The sequence below is a fragment of the Narcine bancroftii genome, chromosome 1 (assembly GCF_036971445.1).
Source record: "Narcine bancroftii isolate sNarBan1 chromosome 1, sNarBan1.hap1, whole genome shotgun sequence".
NCBI classification, from domain to species: Eukaryota; Metazoa; Chordata; class Chondrichthyes; order Torpediniformes; family Narcinidae; genus Narcine; species Narcine bancroftii.
In genome coordinates, this window is record NC_091469.1 from 443,799,288 (window position 1) to 443,816,660 (window position 17,373).

General features: G+C 41.5%; 1 protein-coding gene across 4 annotated transcripts in view; it reads right to left on the reverse strand.

Annotated features, from left to right (window-relative positions):
* The window catches only part of LOC138751743 (integrin beta-1-like), a 178,361-nt gene extending 169,591 nt beyond the window's left edge, over positions 1–8,770 (reverse strand). For 3 of the 4 annotated variants that reach the window (XM_069914445.1, XM_069914444.1, XM_069914446.1), the window contains exon 1: positions 8,647–8,770. In XM_069914445.1, the coding sequence (XP_069770546.1) occupies positions 8,647–8,649 (3 nt within the window). In that variant the 5' untranslated portion in view covers positions 8,650–8,770. Of the gene's footprint in view, positions 1–5,633; positions 5,656–8,646 lie in introns of those variants that run through there. The other variant, XM_069914447.1, reaches the window with a different exon arrangement.
* Positions 8,771–17,373: the final 8,603 nt, after the last annotated feature.

Below are 17,373 nucleotides of genomic sequence, written 5' to 3' on the forward strand. Positions count from 1 at the left end.
ACACAAAAGCTGCAGAGGGTGGAGTGGAGTCTTGAGCAGACAAAGGATCACTGGAAGAACTCAGCAGGTCAGACATCATCCATGGGAAAAAATGGACAGTCAAAATTTTGAGTCAAAATTCTAAGATCGAAGAGGTAAAATTACAGGGAGAAAGTGGGAAAAATGCTGGAAGAGGGACCCAAAGATATTAAGGTATATTTTAATCCATTCATCAGTGTGGGGTAGGCTTGGTCATTTTTATTAGTGTAGGGGAGGTTTAGAAGGTCGGTGCAGGTTTAATGGGTTGTCAGGCCCATTTCTTTGTGGTTGTGACAACTGTATTGTGATAACTGTATTGATAACAGCTCTCAATATCAAATTATTGAAGAAAAGTTATTTACATCTAAAAATGCATCCGACCATATGTGTTATTAAAATGAAAAGCACCAGCAGAACGAAATTACATAAGAGCTTTGAAAATGTCAAAGTAGTGATAAAGACATTATTACTAGTACAGTAAACACCACTGAAATGGAATGCGGATTACAGCTGTTGTCATTTTTAGAGTTGCAAATTGTCAGGATAAAAAGGGATTAAACAATTTGTCAAGCAATCCTAACTTTGCTTTATTAAGTAACAATAAACATACCATGCTATGGCATGCTTGGAAAAACTCATAAAAGAGAATTAGGATTAAAATATGATTATATCTGATATCCCCACTGATTGAAAACTATTTCCAAACATTTACGTCTGAAAAAGAACAAATCAAATGAAAAAAATATGTCTCAGTATGGCAGCAGTTTGTACACTGGAAGTGCAATTGTCAAAAACAACTTTTTCTGGCAAGGAATATGCATAACCCTCCATCGTCAAACAGTGAAACTGTTTCCATATAAGGTAAAAACTATACGACCTGTTCAAAGGTTGTTGTTTAGACTCCCCGTCAGCTTCCTTTGATTGCAAAAACATTGATATTACAAGCAAACCTGCTGAAGGGCAACACACATGGTCATTAGATGAACAAAATATGCAGCATAGAGAAGAAAATGCATCAAGCTTGTTCGAAAGACACAGCTTGTTATTGTTACAGATAAGTTTCAACTGATATTTAACAAGAATGTCTGTCATTTCCTGTTATAATGTTTTCTCTCTTTCTTTGACTTTGACTCTCTCAACAACAGAAGCAGAGAAGTTACCAACAGGTGGCCACATATGAATCAATAAAGCTACTGGTTGAATGAGCCAAGAAATCTTGACTCTCAGTCTCTGAGTCCATTCAATGTCACAATGGCAGCCATGGAATTTAAGTTCAGTTGATAATCTGATAACCACGAAAGATCATCTGATGCAGTAATTGCTCTTCAGATGTGCTATCCTATCTGTTAGACTGACTCTAACATGACCAAACAAGACATCCAATGGTACTATAACCAAAACATTGAAACAGAGATGGAACAACCTAAGCATGAAGTTCAAATCTAATGGGAGGAGGCTGCAAAAACATTCAATCCTCAACATTATTGGGCACTGGCATGTGACTGCTAAATAAATAGAGCATTGCAGCAAGTCCTTAGACATAACTTATCTATGCCAATCCCATTACCCAGCTTAGCTAGTCCCAATTTCCTGAGCTTGGCACATATACCTCTGGTTTTCTCATTACACATGCCTCTGTCCAAATGTCTGTTAAGTGTTGTAATGCCTGCTTGAACCACTGCCTCTGGCAACTAGCTCCATAACATTCAGCACCCATTGAGTGTTAAAAGTTGCCGCTCGGGTTCCTTTTAAGTCTTAAACCTATGCACTCTTGTTTTAAACTCCACTATCCTGGGGGAAAAAATGTGACTTTTCACCTTATCTATGCCCCTCATGATTTTGTTTATCTCTGCAAGGTCACCTCTCAGCCTCTCATGCCCCATGGGAAAAGAATCCTACCCAATCCTGTCTCTCCAGATATTTCAAGCCCTCCAGTCATGATTACATCCTCATCTATCCTTTCCAACTTAATGTCATCTTTCCTACAGCAATGCAACCAGAGCCATTGTATTCCAAACGCAGTCTACCCAATGTCTTGTACAGTTGCAACATGACACCACTGCTCCTGTCCTCCAATGTACTGACCAATAGCAGCAAGGCTGAAGTGTTAACAACCATGTTCAGCCCACCCACCTCAGCAGATACCTGGTGCCAAGATTTTGGACCAAAAACTAAGAAGGAACTGTGATGTGTTTCCTAGTCAGAGTGATGTGGGTCTTAAAGGAGAATCTCAGGTGATGGGCTTTCCAAGAACCAGGTCAATTGTCCTTCCTTGTGATAGAGATTGTGGGTTTGGAGCATGGTGAAGGAGTAGACTCAACAAATAATTGCAATATTGCAGTCAAAATACATTAGTCATGGGGGCATGGATTGCTTCAGGCTTCATCCATGGCTTCATCTGCTGCTTTGAAATGAATTTGATGACTGGAGCTTCAGTTAAAAAAAAAATCTCTCCTGATTGGCACTGAGGACCTTTTTCCCCCACTAATTGGTGACTATTCCATCCCACGTGTGATTTGAATCTTGTGGATAGTAGGGCGACCAGAGTAGAGGGCATCACTAAATGTTACCCAACCTCTGCTGCCTTGCTCTGCATCCTTGGTACTGACGTAGAAGGTCCAATTAAACATCAGAAACTGCAGATTTGAGATTGACTTCCAGTTGTTGTGATGCTTTTCTGGGAGTTATTAATCGATTATTTACTTTGTAAAATAATATCCCAATTCACTGTAGCTGATATATTTTGAAGCTGTCAGAGGCATAGATCAGATTGGGGAATAATTAGCAGATATCCAAGCCTCTTCTCATTACGATAAAAGTACTATAATTAACACAGTAGCTGATATATCAAATATGCTTACTAAGCAATAGCATCATAGCCAGTGAACATTGCCTTCCAGCATCTCTGCTCATCATTCTTTATATTACCTCACACTGCACAATCTTTGGAATGGTGTGATTTCCTTATCTAACAGTGAGTTTCTGTTTGACCTGTTCAGTGGTTCTCTGTTCAGTTCATTTTTTTTTACCTTGATGTCAACAGTAACTCTCTTGTTACTCACCCTTTGGCTGTCATGTCAGTGAACAGGCAGTTCATGTGGTTGCTTATTGTAAGCTGACGACACAACCAAAAACTCCCAGTGTTATCTTGATAGTGAAATGCCAGAAATAGATTTATCTTCCCTTTGGCCAAGGACATACTTGGGGAAATCCCCCACTTTGTTGAACAGATGCCAATGCCTTTGGAGGAGGTGGGTTGGAGGGACAAGCAGTTTGTCACTTACAAATTTTCTCTGCTGTGGCCAAGACTTTGTTGTGATAGGCTCTTAACTTCATGTGGAGTGAACAACTCACATGAAGATGGAGACAGGCAATATAATACAGAGCACAAAACCATCTGTCATCCCAAATAGTGAGATTTAAATAACATATGCTAAAATCACGGAAGCTATTTGCCGTAACTGGCATTGTATCAAAGCATTCCGATACATACGACCAGAGAATAAATAGAACAGGCTAGAGTTTCCATGATTGATATTTGAACAAAGAGAATGATGTAAGATATACTGTACTGACCAATTACCTAATCCCTGCTTAGAGAGTGATATAGCTTTAATCAGACAAACTATAAACTAAGGTGAATGTATCCAAAATTCTACCTCATTAAAATATTAAAGATATTGGAAATCTGAGATAATAACAGAAAAACACTCAGCCGGTCAGAGATTCTCTGTGAATCATCAGAAATGGGGAAAAAAAAGGGAAAGACAAGATGGTTTTTAGTCGCAAGAAGTATCAAAAGGAGAAAGGAAGTATCTCTGATGGGGTGAGGCCAAAGTTAGTCAGGGTTACCACAAGGATAATCATGCAATAATGGCTACAGGCAAAGAAGTCTGAGGTGCCGTGAATTACAGGGCTGTGGGACATGCTGGGCAAATCAGGCTATCATTAGAGAGAGGGAGAAAAACTGAACAGATGGATGATTTACAGCAGAAATGGTCAGTCTGAGACAGGCAAAGAAAATGAGTTAATAGAAGTTGTAGAGTTCAACATTGAATCAAGAAGGCTGTAATGTGTCCCAATGGAAGATGAGGGGTGGTTCCTTCAACATGATTGGCTTCTTTATAACAGTGCAGAAGATCATGTATAGATAGGTTCACATGGTAAGGAGATGGAGAATTAAAGCGGTAGGCAACAAGAAGATCAGGATAATTCCTGCAAACTGAATGCATGTGCTCTGCTCTCTGGGTTTGGGAGAGGAGACTGCATATGAACCTCAAATTAGAACTGCTTCATCTGAAATAAATATTTGGGTTCACAAGCGGTGGGAAGGGAAGAAGTGTAGCCAGAGGTGATGTATTTGCTGCAGATGCACAGGAAGTGCTGTTAGACAGTGAATAGTTGGTGGGACTGGTCTGAGGAGTCACAGAGGAAATGAGGATTCATTCCAAATATTGAAAGGGAAAGGGAGGGGAAGGTATGCCTCATGGTGGAATTATGCTGAAGATGCCAGAAACTGGGAAGGATAGAAATGCATCCAGGTTATTGGAAGAAATGGCAAAAGTTATTGAAGATGTGTTTGTGGTAATTTACAAAATTCTCCAGCTCTGGACAAGTCCTGGTGGATTGGAAGACAGCAAATATCACAACACTGTACAAAAACCAGCTATAGGTGGAAGGCAGGCAACTATTGGCCAGTATGTACAGTATGTACTGTAGGCCAGTATGTACTCAAGAAAATGCTTGAAGTTATCGCTAAGGAAAAAATAGCAAGACATCTGGGATAGAAATTAATAATCAGGCAGACACAGCAAGGATTCAGGGAGGGCCGGTCATGTTTGACAAATTTACTGGGGTTCTTTGAGGATATAATGAGTGTGGTCGATATAGTGGAAAAAGTGGATGTTGTATACTTGGATTTTCCAGAATTTATTCAATGAGGAGCTGCAGAAAAGATTTATCAATAAGCATGGATAGAGAATTGGTTAACTGAGAGAGGTCAGAGATTTTGGATAAATAGGTGTTTCTTTGGTTGTCAATCAGTGATGTTTGGAGTGTCATAGTGGATGGTACTAGGCCCACAATTGTTCACATATACAGTATATATAATAGCAATATGAAAGAGGTAACCAAGTGTAGTTTGCTGATGACGCTAAATTGAGTAGGAAAGCAAAATGTGCAGAGAATGCAGAGAGTCTACAGATAGGTTAAAGGTGGGAATAATTGTGTTCAAGAATAGGTTTGATGAGTTCAAAGAAAATCAAGGCTAGACATGAGTAATCAACGAACAGTGATCTTTATTTATGCATAGGGGAATTCACAAAAGGGTACACACTCACACAGACTAACATACACAGCATACAAGCACGGTACACCAAGAAACAAGGGTTTAACTTGTTTAGCACCCACAACCCATAGGCACGGTACACTGAGAAACGAGGGTTTAACTTGTTCATCACCCACCACCTTCAGGCACGGTATACTGAGAAACGAAGCTTTAACTTGCTCATCACCCACCACCTTCAGGCACGGAATACTGAGAAACAAGGCTTTAACTTGTTCAGCACCCACCACCCACATGCACAGTATACCATAACAAATAAACAAGTACATACACATAATCCTGCTCAGGATATGGGACTGGCCCATTGCAGTCGGCCCTTTGGAGCTGCCTACAGCTTGGAGCTCAGCAATGGTCACAACTAATAAGTACATGCATGTAAAAATGGTTTCTAGCAATGGCCACAGCTCGGGATCCAGGACTGGCCCATTGCAGTCGGCCCTCTGGAGCAACCTGCACCCTGGGACTCAGGGAATATTTGAAGGCATCAGCATACAAAGCGAGAGAGAGACAGAGATGGCATGTATTGCTTTTTCAATGCAGGGCCCATCCACGTCAGCTGCCAGGGCCAATCATATACATCAGTCTCACAAATAGGCAGATCTAACTCTTGATTGGCAGGTGAGGTTACTTCCGACTAGGCTCTAGCCAGAGAAGTCACATAACCCTCTGCAATCCACATTCCGACCAGGTTCCAAACAGAGAGGCCACATTACCCTCCATAATCCACACTACATTCCACCCCTTGGATATTACCGCATTGTGCCAATCCATTTACAGGCTAATACCCCATTAACATAACTATATTGCACACAGCTCATACCCCCTGATGGCCCGCCAACTTCCCCCAGCTCCACAGGTCCATTAGTTTCCCAGGAGGTATTTTGCTCAAGGAACTGCTCCTTGGCTTGTTTAATATGTTCACCGACTCTCATGGGTGGTGAGTGAATGGTATTCCCCAACTGGCCCGGATAATAAATGCAGCACTTCTTACCGACAACAGCACCAATACCACCTTCATCTGCAAACAGGTCGTCTAAGGCCATCCTGACTCCTTTTTATGCTGAAGTACTACAGTCATCTTATTGGCCAGTGACTCCATCATGGAGGTCATTCATTCAGGTGTTCCTTCAGATTTATGAGGCACATGATGACACACATCCCAGATAACAACTGTCGTACCATAATCAGGGGTCAGCCTGGCAGCTGCATATCTAGTACGTACCATTTAGCCACCAGGGAGCATCCACCTTCACTGGGTTGTCAGCTGCAGACCATCTCATGCCTGGATATTGTTCCTATCCACACTCCCACTGATTGTTTGGACCAGTGCTGGTTGTACCATCTGCACAAACATTTCCAAGACCTGCTCCCTGTTTGGGGACTCACTCTGAGAGTCAGGATATTGTATTAGTAAAATTGGGCACAGGGAAAGACCCCCCAAATGTGTGGCTGTTAATGGTGTAGGGCAACGTTGGCTGGCAATAATTAACTCCCCAACACAGGAATATCAAAACCTACAGAACCAGTCACTCCCACCAAGTTCCAGATGGAGAAGCCACATGGCCCTCCACAATCCACCCTATAATAAGGCTTTAGTCAGTGGAGCAGAATATTGGTAAGTACGAAGTCATTAACTTTGGAAGGAAAATTAGTAGATCAGATAATAATTTTACAATGAAAGATTAAGGCATGCTGTTCTTCTGCATGAATTACAAAAGGTTAGTTTGGTGGTGCAAAAAGGAATCAAAACAATAAATGGAATGCTTAAATTTAAACTTAAAATGTAAAATTGTAATTTAGACAAACAGCATGGTATCAGGTCTTTTCTGCCCATGAGCCTGTACCACCCAATTACACCCAAATGACCTTTAATTCTTGGTATGTTTTTGAATGGTGGGAGGAAACCAGAGCACCTGGAGGAAATCTATGCAGACACAGGAAGAACATACAAACTCCTTAGAGACAGCACGAGATTGGAACCCTGGTCCTGATTGCTGGCACTGTAACTGTATAGTGTTAACCGCTTTGCTAACTGTGCCTCCATGTTGGCCTTCAATAGCTAGAGGGATTAAAATTAAAATCAGAGGGTTTCTGCTACAAGTCTCACTACAGCTTGAGTATTACATGCAGTTCTGGTCTCCTGGCTTTGGAGGTGGTGCAGAGGAGGTTCAACATGTTGAGAGTTGTGAGAGCGTGGAACAAGGTGCCAGAGTAAGTGGTGGATGCGGGTTCGATTTCAACACTTAATAGAAAATTGGATAGGTAGATGGATGTAACAGATATCATGGGCTATCAAGGGTTATGGTCTGGATGCAGGTTGATGGTACTAGGTGGAAAAATAGTTTGGCACAGACTAGATGGGCTGAAAGGCCTGCTTCTGTAATTAAGTGTTCTATTGTTCAATGGTCCTTTAGAAGTAGATTTAGGATGGAGATCAGAAGGAAGTCATTTTCCCAGAGAGTAGTGAATGTGTGACGTTCTCTTCCCAGGGAAATAGTAGAGACTGCCACATTAAATATACTTATGATATAGATTTTTTTTGCATAGTAGGGGAATTAAGTGATAATGGGAAAAAGCAGGTAGGTGGAGTTGTCCACGACTAAATCAGCCAGCACCATTAAATGGCAGAGCAGGCTCAATGGGCCAGATGCCCTATTCCTGCTCCTAGTTCTTATGTCCTTCTACACTTGTTGACCAGCTCCTTAGCCACACTTTCGATTGTCCCTTAACAACTTCTACAGGTGTCTAATCGAGATGGATGCTTTACCATGTGGTACAAGAGCTGTTCTGCCCAAGATCAGAGAAAACTGTGCAGTTCAGAATATCACACAAAGTTCCCTCCCCTTTATCATCTCTATTTTCACCTCCCACTGGCAGTCAACATTCTGGAGGCCCCAGACACCCGAGACATACTCTCTTCTCCCTCCTCCCATCAAAAAGAAAGCTCAAGTGTGAAATTGAGCTCCAATGGGCTTAAATACAGTTTCTTCTCCACAGCCATTATGCTCTTGAATGAATCTCACAAAAGTAATATTATGCTGCCCTTGCTCTGTATTGATTATTTTCTTTGCAACTCTGCCCTGGAACTGTTATTTGCCCTGCTGTCTTGTATAGCTGTTAGAGTTAACATGCTAGACTGCTCAAAGAAGAACCCTTCTTACTATACCAGGAGTAATGTGACAATAGAAATGCTACTAGATTCAATTACTCTTATAAAAGTCAGCATAAATGCAATAAAATATAGAGCAAAAGCAATCAGAAAAGTTATAGCCTTATGACTTTACCATGAGTGAAGAAACGGTGACTGTACTGTGACCAGTGGTTCGTTTCTAGTAGAATTCTAGCTCCTCTGTGGACCTGACACTGACACAAACACACACAGGCACTCTATAGCTTTGGTCCTACTCAGTCTCTGTTTATTTGGTTATTGAATGATAAAGGTGGCACTGACCCTAACTCCACCTCTTGTATGTGTATCTTGGAACTTTTATGCAATGTTTATGGACAGTATCTGCAAAATCATTGCACAAATGTCATTAATATGTGCTGACCACTGAGAAATATTTAACTCCTTGTTGTCAAGGAGCTAAATTGTCTCATATTCCTTTCTCTAAGAACAAAATACTTCGACATCTGGAAGTAATTCTACCTTCTCTCCAAAACAAAGCAGAACTTTTATCCTCACTCCCAACTGACAGTGACATTCTAGAACTGGGGAACTGCAAGTCAATGCCAGTGACAGCCATTCATTTTTGGCTGAACTGAATCTATTTCTGCATGTATCTACGAAAAAATAATGCTCAATTCTCCTGTGAACTATGGGGCCCTCTCTCTATTTTATTCAATGGAATTTCAATGACTTCATCTCCATTATACTCCCTTATCCATCAATGGCTTCCTTGAGAGGGTGATAAAAGAAAAATAATGTCTTTGGAATGCAAACTGTCCAAAATTCAAATTCCCCTCTCTAGTTATTCAGACCTTGCATAACATTTGCTGGTGGTATTGATGTGACATATGTTCATTATGTACCCATCATCCGAGACTAACGACATTCATTAAAGACCACGATTCCAAGAAATCCACTCTTAGGTCATCAATCATAATTTTCTTTAATTAAGAACATACATTTTAAATATTTTGAGAGAAAATCCCGATGGAAATACAAACACAGCAAAATCGAAGTACAAACATTTGCTTTATCTTAGCTTTGAACTTCGTACATGGACTCTGTTGGTCTACTTTTCCAACATAGACCTTTGAGATTTGCTCCTATTTTAACAAGCTAAAGCTCAATCTGTGGTCATGAATCATATAATCCTGTCTGCACCATTCATCTTCATTGGGGATCTATCTCCCTCTAAGTGTGGAACTCTAACAGAAACAGACTTCACCCTCTATACCAACCAACCTCCTTCAGAATTTAGCAGAGCTTAAGACAGAACCATTCAACAAGAATTGGGCCCCTAACTTTGTATTCTGAAACAGTTTCTTATTTGGATCATTGGCATAAAAGACAGGCAGATGGTAGGGACACATCTGGAGCAAACGTATGACGGCTTATTACTGAAACTACATTTTTACATATAGGTCGCCAATAGAAAACGTGAACAGTCTAGGGAGAATGCAGCAGATAAAAATCAGACAGCAAATCATATGTTCCACCCCCCCCCCCACCCACTCACTCTCAGATAATGCATATGCAAAAGTATATCATAAATATTTTATTTATCTCCCTCCTTCAGGTTTTCTTCATGCAGCCTTTTATGTTCTTTTTAATGCAACTGTTCAATTTGCAGAGAGAGGCCAGTCACTGGTCACTTCGTGGCCAATTTCCACCAATCTCAAACTCACCGGGTCCATCCCAACAATACTCTCCCCTTTCGAGATCTCTGTCTCCATCTTGGAGACAAGCTTTCCACCGACATATATTATAAACCCACCAACTCCCACAATTACTTCGACTACACTTCCTCACACCTTGACCCCTGAAAGGATTCTATTTCCTTCTCTCAATTTCTCCATCTCCACCGCATCTATTCCCAAGATGAGGTCTTTCAGTCTAGATCTTCTGAAATGTCTGCTTTCTTCCACAAATGTGGCTTCCCCTCCACCACCACGAACTTAGCCCTCACCTGCATCTCCTCCATTTCCCACTCATCTGCCCTGGCCCCCTCTGCCCCCAGACTCAACAAACACAGGATTCTTTTTGTCCTCACCTACCACCCCACCAGCCTCTGCATCCAAAACATCATCCATCAGAATTTCCGGCACTTAATACAGGATCCCATTTCTAGACATATCTCCCCCTGACCTCCCCTCTCTGCCTTTTGTAGAGACTGCTCCTTCCATGACTCCCTCATGCACTCATCCCTCCCCACAAATTGCCCCCCGCCCCAGCCAGCACTTTCCCCTGTGCCCACAGGAGGCGCAACACTTGCGCCCACACCTCCTCCCTCGCCACAGTCCAGGGCCCCAAATAGGCCTTTCAAGTGAAGCAACACTTCATTTGGGTATCTGCAGGACTGATTTACTGCATCCAGTGCCCCCTTTGTGGCCTTCTCTACATCAGAGAGACTGGAATATCGCTTTGCTGAGCACCTTCGCTCTGTCTGGACCAGTCTTAGAGTCCTCCCAGCAGCCAACTATTTCAGTTCTGTATCACACTCCCAAACTCACGTCTGTCCATGGCCTCATGTACTATCCCACCAAGACCACCCATAAATTGGAGGAACAACACCTGATTTTCTGTCTTAGGACTCTCCAGCCAGATGGCATTAACTATTAACCATTCCCTTTATATCCCCTTTAAATAGCTTCCCCCCTTAGCGTAATTGTTTTTTCTGCCTAGCTCAACCTTTCAATAAGATGTTCTCCAATCCAAGCAGCATCATAGTAAATCTCCTCTGCATCGTTTCTAAAGTTCTGGTCACCTCATTGCAGGAAGGATATAAATAAAACAGGAAAAGGACATAGAAGCTTCAGAGATGGTGCAGAGGATATTTATCAAGATGCTGCCTGGATTGAAGGGCGTGTCATGAAAGTTAAGCAAGCAAGGAATTTTCTCTTTGTAACGATAAAAGATGAGAGGTGACTTAATAGAGGTATATAAGATTATGAGAAACATGGATAGGTGGACAGCCAGTACCTTTTTCAAAGGGTGACAATGGCCAATACCAGAGGATATCTATAGAATCATAGAACATTAAAGCACACGAACAGGCCCCTTTGGCCCTTCTAGTCTGTGTTGAACCAAATTTTTTGGCCTAGTCCCACTGACCTGCACCCTGTCCATAGCCCTCAATACCTCTCCCGTCCACGTACCTGTCCAAATTTTTCTTAAATTTCAAAATTGTGCCCGTATTCACCACTTCAGCTGGAAGCTCGTTCCACACCCCCACTGCTCTCTGTGTGAAGAAGTTCTCCCTCATGTTCCCCCTAAACTTTTCCCTTTCCACTCTTAACCCATGTCCTCTAGTTTGTATCCCACCTCTCCATTTAAGATGTGAAGGAAATTTTAGGAGGGATATCAGAGCCAGATACATAGAGTGGTGGGTATCTGGAATGTATTACAGTGAAGGCAGTGGAGGCTGATACAATAAGAACATTTAAAAGACTCTTAGTCTCTTAAGCACAATTCACTGACTGCTTATGCGCCAGACAACCGAAGAACAAATATATTGGAAAAAAAGAGATTTGGGGGTTAACTATCAATGAAAGCGGCAACACAGGTAGATATTATGTCAAGAATGTTACTGGAAATGCGGAGCTTGAGTTATAAGCAGAGACTGGATAGGTTAGGACCTCTCTCTGGAGCATAAAAGAGGCCTTCTTGAGATTTATAAAATCATGGGGGCCATAAATAAGGTAAATAGTCACAGGTTTTTCCCAGCATATGGGAGCTAGAACTAGATGTCATAGATTTAAGAGGTGAAAGGGGAAAGATTTAAAATGGACCAGGGGGGCACATAGAGGCAGGTAGTTATACGAATGAGCTGACAGATGAAGTGGTAGAAGTGGGGACAACTGTAAAGTTCAAAAGACACGCAGACGAGTATATGGATAGAAAAGGTTTAAAGGGATATGGGAAAAAAGCAATGAAAGAGGACTAGCCTAGTCGATAGGGACAAGTTAGGCTGAAGAGCCTGTTCCTGTGAGGTAGAATTCCATGACACCCTATTTTACTTCACTGCCAAGATGTTGATAGATGGTTTATTGCAGCCATGGCTGAGATTGGTGTGGCCCAACTTGGAAGGAAAGACATTGAAGAGTTGCCACATCATAAAGATGGGTAAGCAGTTTTGGTCATGAGGGAATACACTCCAGCACTAGGCCATGAGATATTGTTAGACTTCATGGTCAGGAGCTAATGTTGCATCTTCCTTCATTCCTTTCTATCATTTGAAAAGTCCTGCATCCATTACTAAGGAGATAAAAAAATATTTTGAAAATCATATGCTCCTTGAGTAAAAGTGGTTTTATGTAAGGGAAATGGGGTTTAACAAATTTGCTAGAGTTTTTTGGAAATGCAACAACAGGATGAACAAAGGGTAACTAGTAAACTAGTGAACTAGCTGGAGTTCCAAAAAGCATTTAGTAAGACTCCACAAAAAGGATTACCACACAAGAGCATAGAGGGTTGGAGGTAAAATATTATCACTGTTCACATTTAACATGAATAATAGCAATTCTAAGGGTGTTGCTACACAATATGCGCCAATATTTTATCAATGTACCAAGCAAGAGGTGGTGATGATGAAATGGTTTTGAAATTATTCAAAGCTATCATGTTTTCTTCACTCACTTTGCTGCCTGAAGACCAACCACACTGAGTCTCCAAGTTGGCCCAGCTTGTACATATGATGACATTCTTAACTTGGGACACTCCTTCTTCCAAGACCTGGACATCAATTCCAATCCAACAAGCCATTTGAAGATCAAGTACAGAAGCATTCCAGGCACATCTCCAGCCAGTGAGCTGCGAATGTCATTCTGTTTTCCTACATCTGTCTCTACTTCATTTATAACATTGGCTACATTCCAGCTAATGCAAGCATCTTATGAATGCACAGTGCAGCCTTTACATTTGAAATCAGCACATGATGGATTACTGCTATTTTCTCCATGATCTCAAATACATTCCTCACGACTGCAGTTATCAGGTTGGGAAAAGCTCAATTTACAGTCTGTTGCTTTAAGTGCCTTTGTGTGTGACATTTGCATCAAGTTTGGAGCAATTATCCTCAGTATATTTTCTTAATATGCTCTATCATTTTCTTTGTTGCATCTTCAAAGAAAAATCTAGTAAATTTGGCATTTCATCATCGCAATTGGAAGGTTATGCAGCCAGCCAAAAGAAAAGTCTTAATAACAAATCAGACAAATTAGGCTACATAGTGAAAATCTCTTCCATGCAGTTCCCGTCTTTGGCCACGTGATGGCGAGCTTGGACATGCGGAAACCAATTACAGATTTCCAAAGCAAGACAGAATTATTCTAAATTTTTCTCAACCAATATCTCTTCTAGTTAATCTTCTGATGTAGATTGCCCTGTTTTACTCCTTTCTACATCAAATTATCTTCATTTTATTTTCAAATGCCATTATTTAAATTTTTTATGATTTTTAAAAATTCCTATAAAATTCCTTCTCCTTTTAATTTTCCAAGTTCAAAATTCAGATTTATTGTCAGAGTACATACACCCCATCACATACAACCCTGAGATTATTTTTCATGTGGGCCAGGCAGAATTTCTATTTATTGGTAGTGCAAAAAACTACTCATATAGATGTAAAGAAATAAAGAAATGTAAACAAACAGACTGTGCAATACAAAGAAAAATATCAATAAAGTGCACACGGAAGAGTCCTTACATGAGTCTTTGACTGAGTTTATTATTCAGGAATCTGATGGTGGAGGGGTAGCAGCTGTTCCTGAACCCGGTGGTGCAAGTCTTGTGGTACCTTTACCTCTTTCCTGATGGTAGCAATGAGAAAGGAGCGCGCACTGGGTGGTGTGGATTGGTGCTGCTCTCCAACAGTAGCTTTCCTTGTAAATGTTCTCAATGGTGGGGAGGTTTTTGCCTGTGATATCCTGGGCTGTTTCCACTATCTTTTGCAGGGTTTTATGCTCAGGGGTATTGGTGTCTGCATACCAGACCGTGATGTCAGTATGCTCTCCACCTGAAGAAATTTGCCAAGGTTTCCAAAGTCATACAAAACCTCCACAAACTCCTGAGGAAATAGAGGCACTGACATGCTTTCTTCATGATGCCATTAGTGCGTGGGACATGGAAAGATCCTCTAAGATAGTGACTTTTATTTTTGACTTTTTACTTTTATATTTAATAATCTCATAATTTGATTCATTTCATTTGCCCAGGTTCAGTTGAAAACTATGTACAGTCTGGGACACCACTGTAATGGAAAACCAAGGGCATCAATAAATAAGAGATATAAGAAACAGGAGCAGGAGGAGACCATCTGGTCCATTCAATAAGATTATGGATCATGGTTAATTTGGCCGTGGACTCGGATCCACTTATCTGTCCATTCCCCATGACTCTTAATTTCCCGTTCTTTAAAAATCTATTGGTGTCTTCAATAAATTCAATGAGGCAACCTTGGAGACAGAATTCCACAGATTCATTACTCTCTGAGAGAAGCATTTCCTCATCATCTGTCTCAAACTTATTCTCTTGAGACTATGTCACCTCATTCTAAGGGACATATATGTGCTCTACTTTAAATTACAAAAGACAGCAGCCTTGGCTTTGTGTTCCTGCCCTGGAAACAGGGCACAAATCCTTCCCCTCTTCTCGCACTTCCACGGCAGAGTTGTCCATGGTTTGGCAAGTGAAATTTGGTGTGGGGCAAGCAATCCACCTATTCAGCACTAGAAAAGGCTTCAGAGCTACACAAAGTGCAGGAGTCAGTTCGTAATCAATAACAACAACACCTCGCTTCTAAACAGACTGAATATCTTCTACATATGGTTCAACGAGAAGAATAGGCTGACACCAAAGAAAGTTTTATCTCCCTCTGAAGAATAGGCCCCTTGCACAGCCACAGCTGAGGTGAGGAGAATCCTATCCAGTGTGATCTCACATAAGGCAGTGGGACCAGACAACATACCTGGTCGGGTACTGAAGGACTGTGTTGACCAACTGAGAAAGGTCCTTACGGAAATCTTCAACATGTTATTGCAGCAGTCCATCATCCAAAGAGGTACCAAAGAGGGTGACAGGAGCAGGCCTCAACAACTACCACCCAGTAGCACTGACCTCCATCGTCATGAAATCCTTTGAGCATCTGGTGATGGAACATATATAAGCACACTTCCCAGAGACATTGGATCCATTTCAATTTGCTATTGATGAATCCTTTCCACTGCTGATGCTATAGCCTTGTCCTTCTACTCCTTCCTGATCCACTTGGAGAATGATGCCTCATAAGCCAGACTGCTTTCACTGACTTCAGCTCAGCATTTAATACAATCATACCCCCAAGGCTGGTTGAGAAGGTGTCCTCTCTTGGACTCAACACCCCTCTCTGTAACTGGAGTTTGGACTTCCTCACTAAAAGATTACAATCTGTCCAGCAACCTTGGCAGCAGAACATCAAGTACCACCACGTTAAGCACTGGCGCACCTCATGTCTCTGTGCTCAGCCCACTCCTGTTCACTCTACTGACCCATGATTGCAATGCCAGGTCCAGTTCCAACAGAGTCATCGCTTGCAGATGACATGACAGTTGTTTGCCTCATCAACCACAATGATGAGTTGCAGTACAGAGAAGAGGTGGAAGATCTCGTGAAATGGTGGGACAATAACAACTTAAGTTTCAATGTGGACAAGACAAAGGAGATGATGGTGTCCTTCAGAAGGACCAGGGTCATCCACCCTCCACTATACATGAATAGCTCAGTAGTGGAGAGATTAGAGAGCACCAAGATCCTTAGAGTCCACTTAAGAAATGACCCAACCTGGACACATAACATCTCCTCACTTGCCAGGAAGGCTCAATAGGCTGCTGGCCACCATTCTATCAATTTCCTACAGGAAGTTAATCAAGAGCTTCCTAGCCAGCTGCATCACAGTATGATATAGTCGTTGCAGAACATTGGATTGGAGGCCAATCCACTGATCCAACCTGACCATAAAAGCAGCAGAGAGGATCACTGGGTTCTCCCTCCCCCCATCCCTTTGATGTGATTTGCCAGGATTGTTGTTTAAAGAGGGCTTGCAAAATCATTGAGGACCCCTACCACCCCACCATGCAGCATCTTACAGCTACTTCTGTGGGAAAAGATACAGAAGTATTAAAGTCAGAACCATCAGGCTGAGGAACAGCTTCTTCCCACAGACAGTGAGACTGCTGAATGACTGTTAAAACAACTCTCCATGACTCTACTACTGATTTAATATTATGTTCATATGTATTGTGTATATGCATTATTTTGTCTGTAACATATGTTTGCACTGTTCTGCACCATGAACTGGAGACAACGGTTTCATCAAGTTGATGGTATGATCGGATGAAAACTAAACTCGAACTTGAGACTTCATCTTCACAATATTGACTAGCACCTCCTTAATGCAAAAAGTTCAGATGGGGCAGAATTTGTAAAGCATATCCGAAAAAGTATGTGGACAAACCAACTTGGGGAGAAGCCATTTTGAATCTAGTACTGGGTAATGAACTGAAAAGGCGATGGACCCTTTGGTGGGTGAAGCATTTCGAGGTCAGTGACCCAATTTCCAGACCTTGTGAGGTCAGTGGTGAACAGGCCAAATTACAAAAGTGCAAACAGGTGATGACAACAACTTGTATTTATATACAAATTCATATTTATATATCCGTGAAGGTGCAAACACCTCCCTGGGTATGTCTTCACTAAGCCAAATTTCATGCCAAGCTACTTAAGATGTTCATCAAACAAGCAAAATGTGAAAGTTTAGGTGGAAAAAAAAAGTTCAAAGTTCCAGTACTTAATCCACATTTAAAACAGG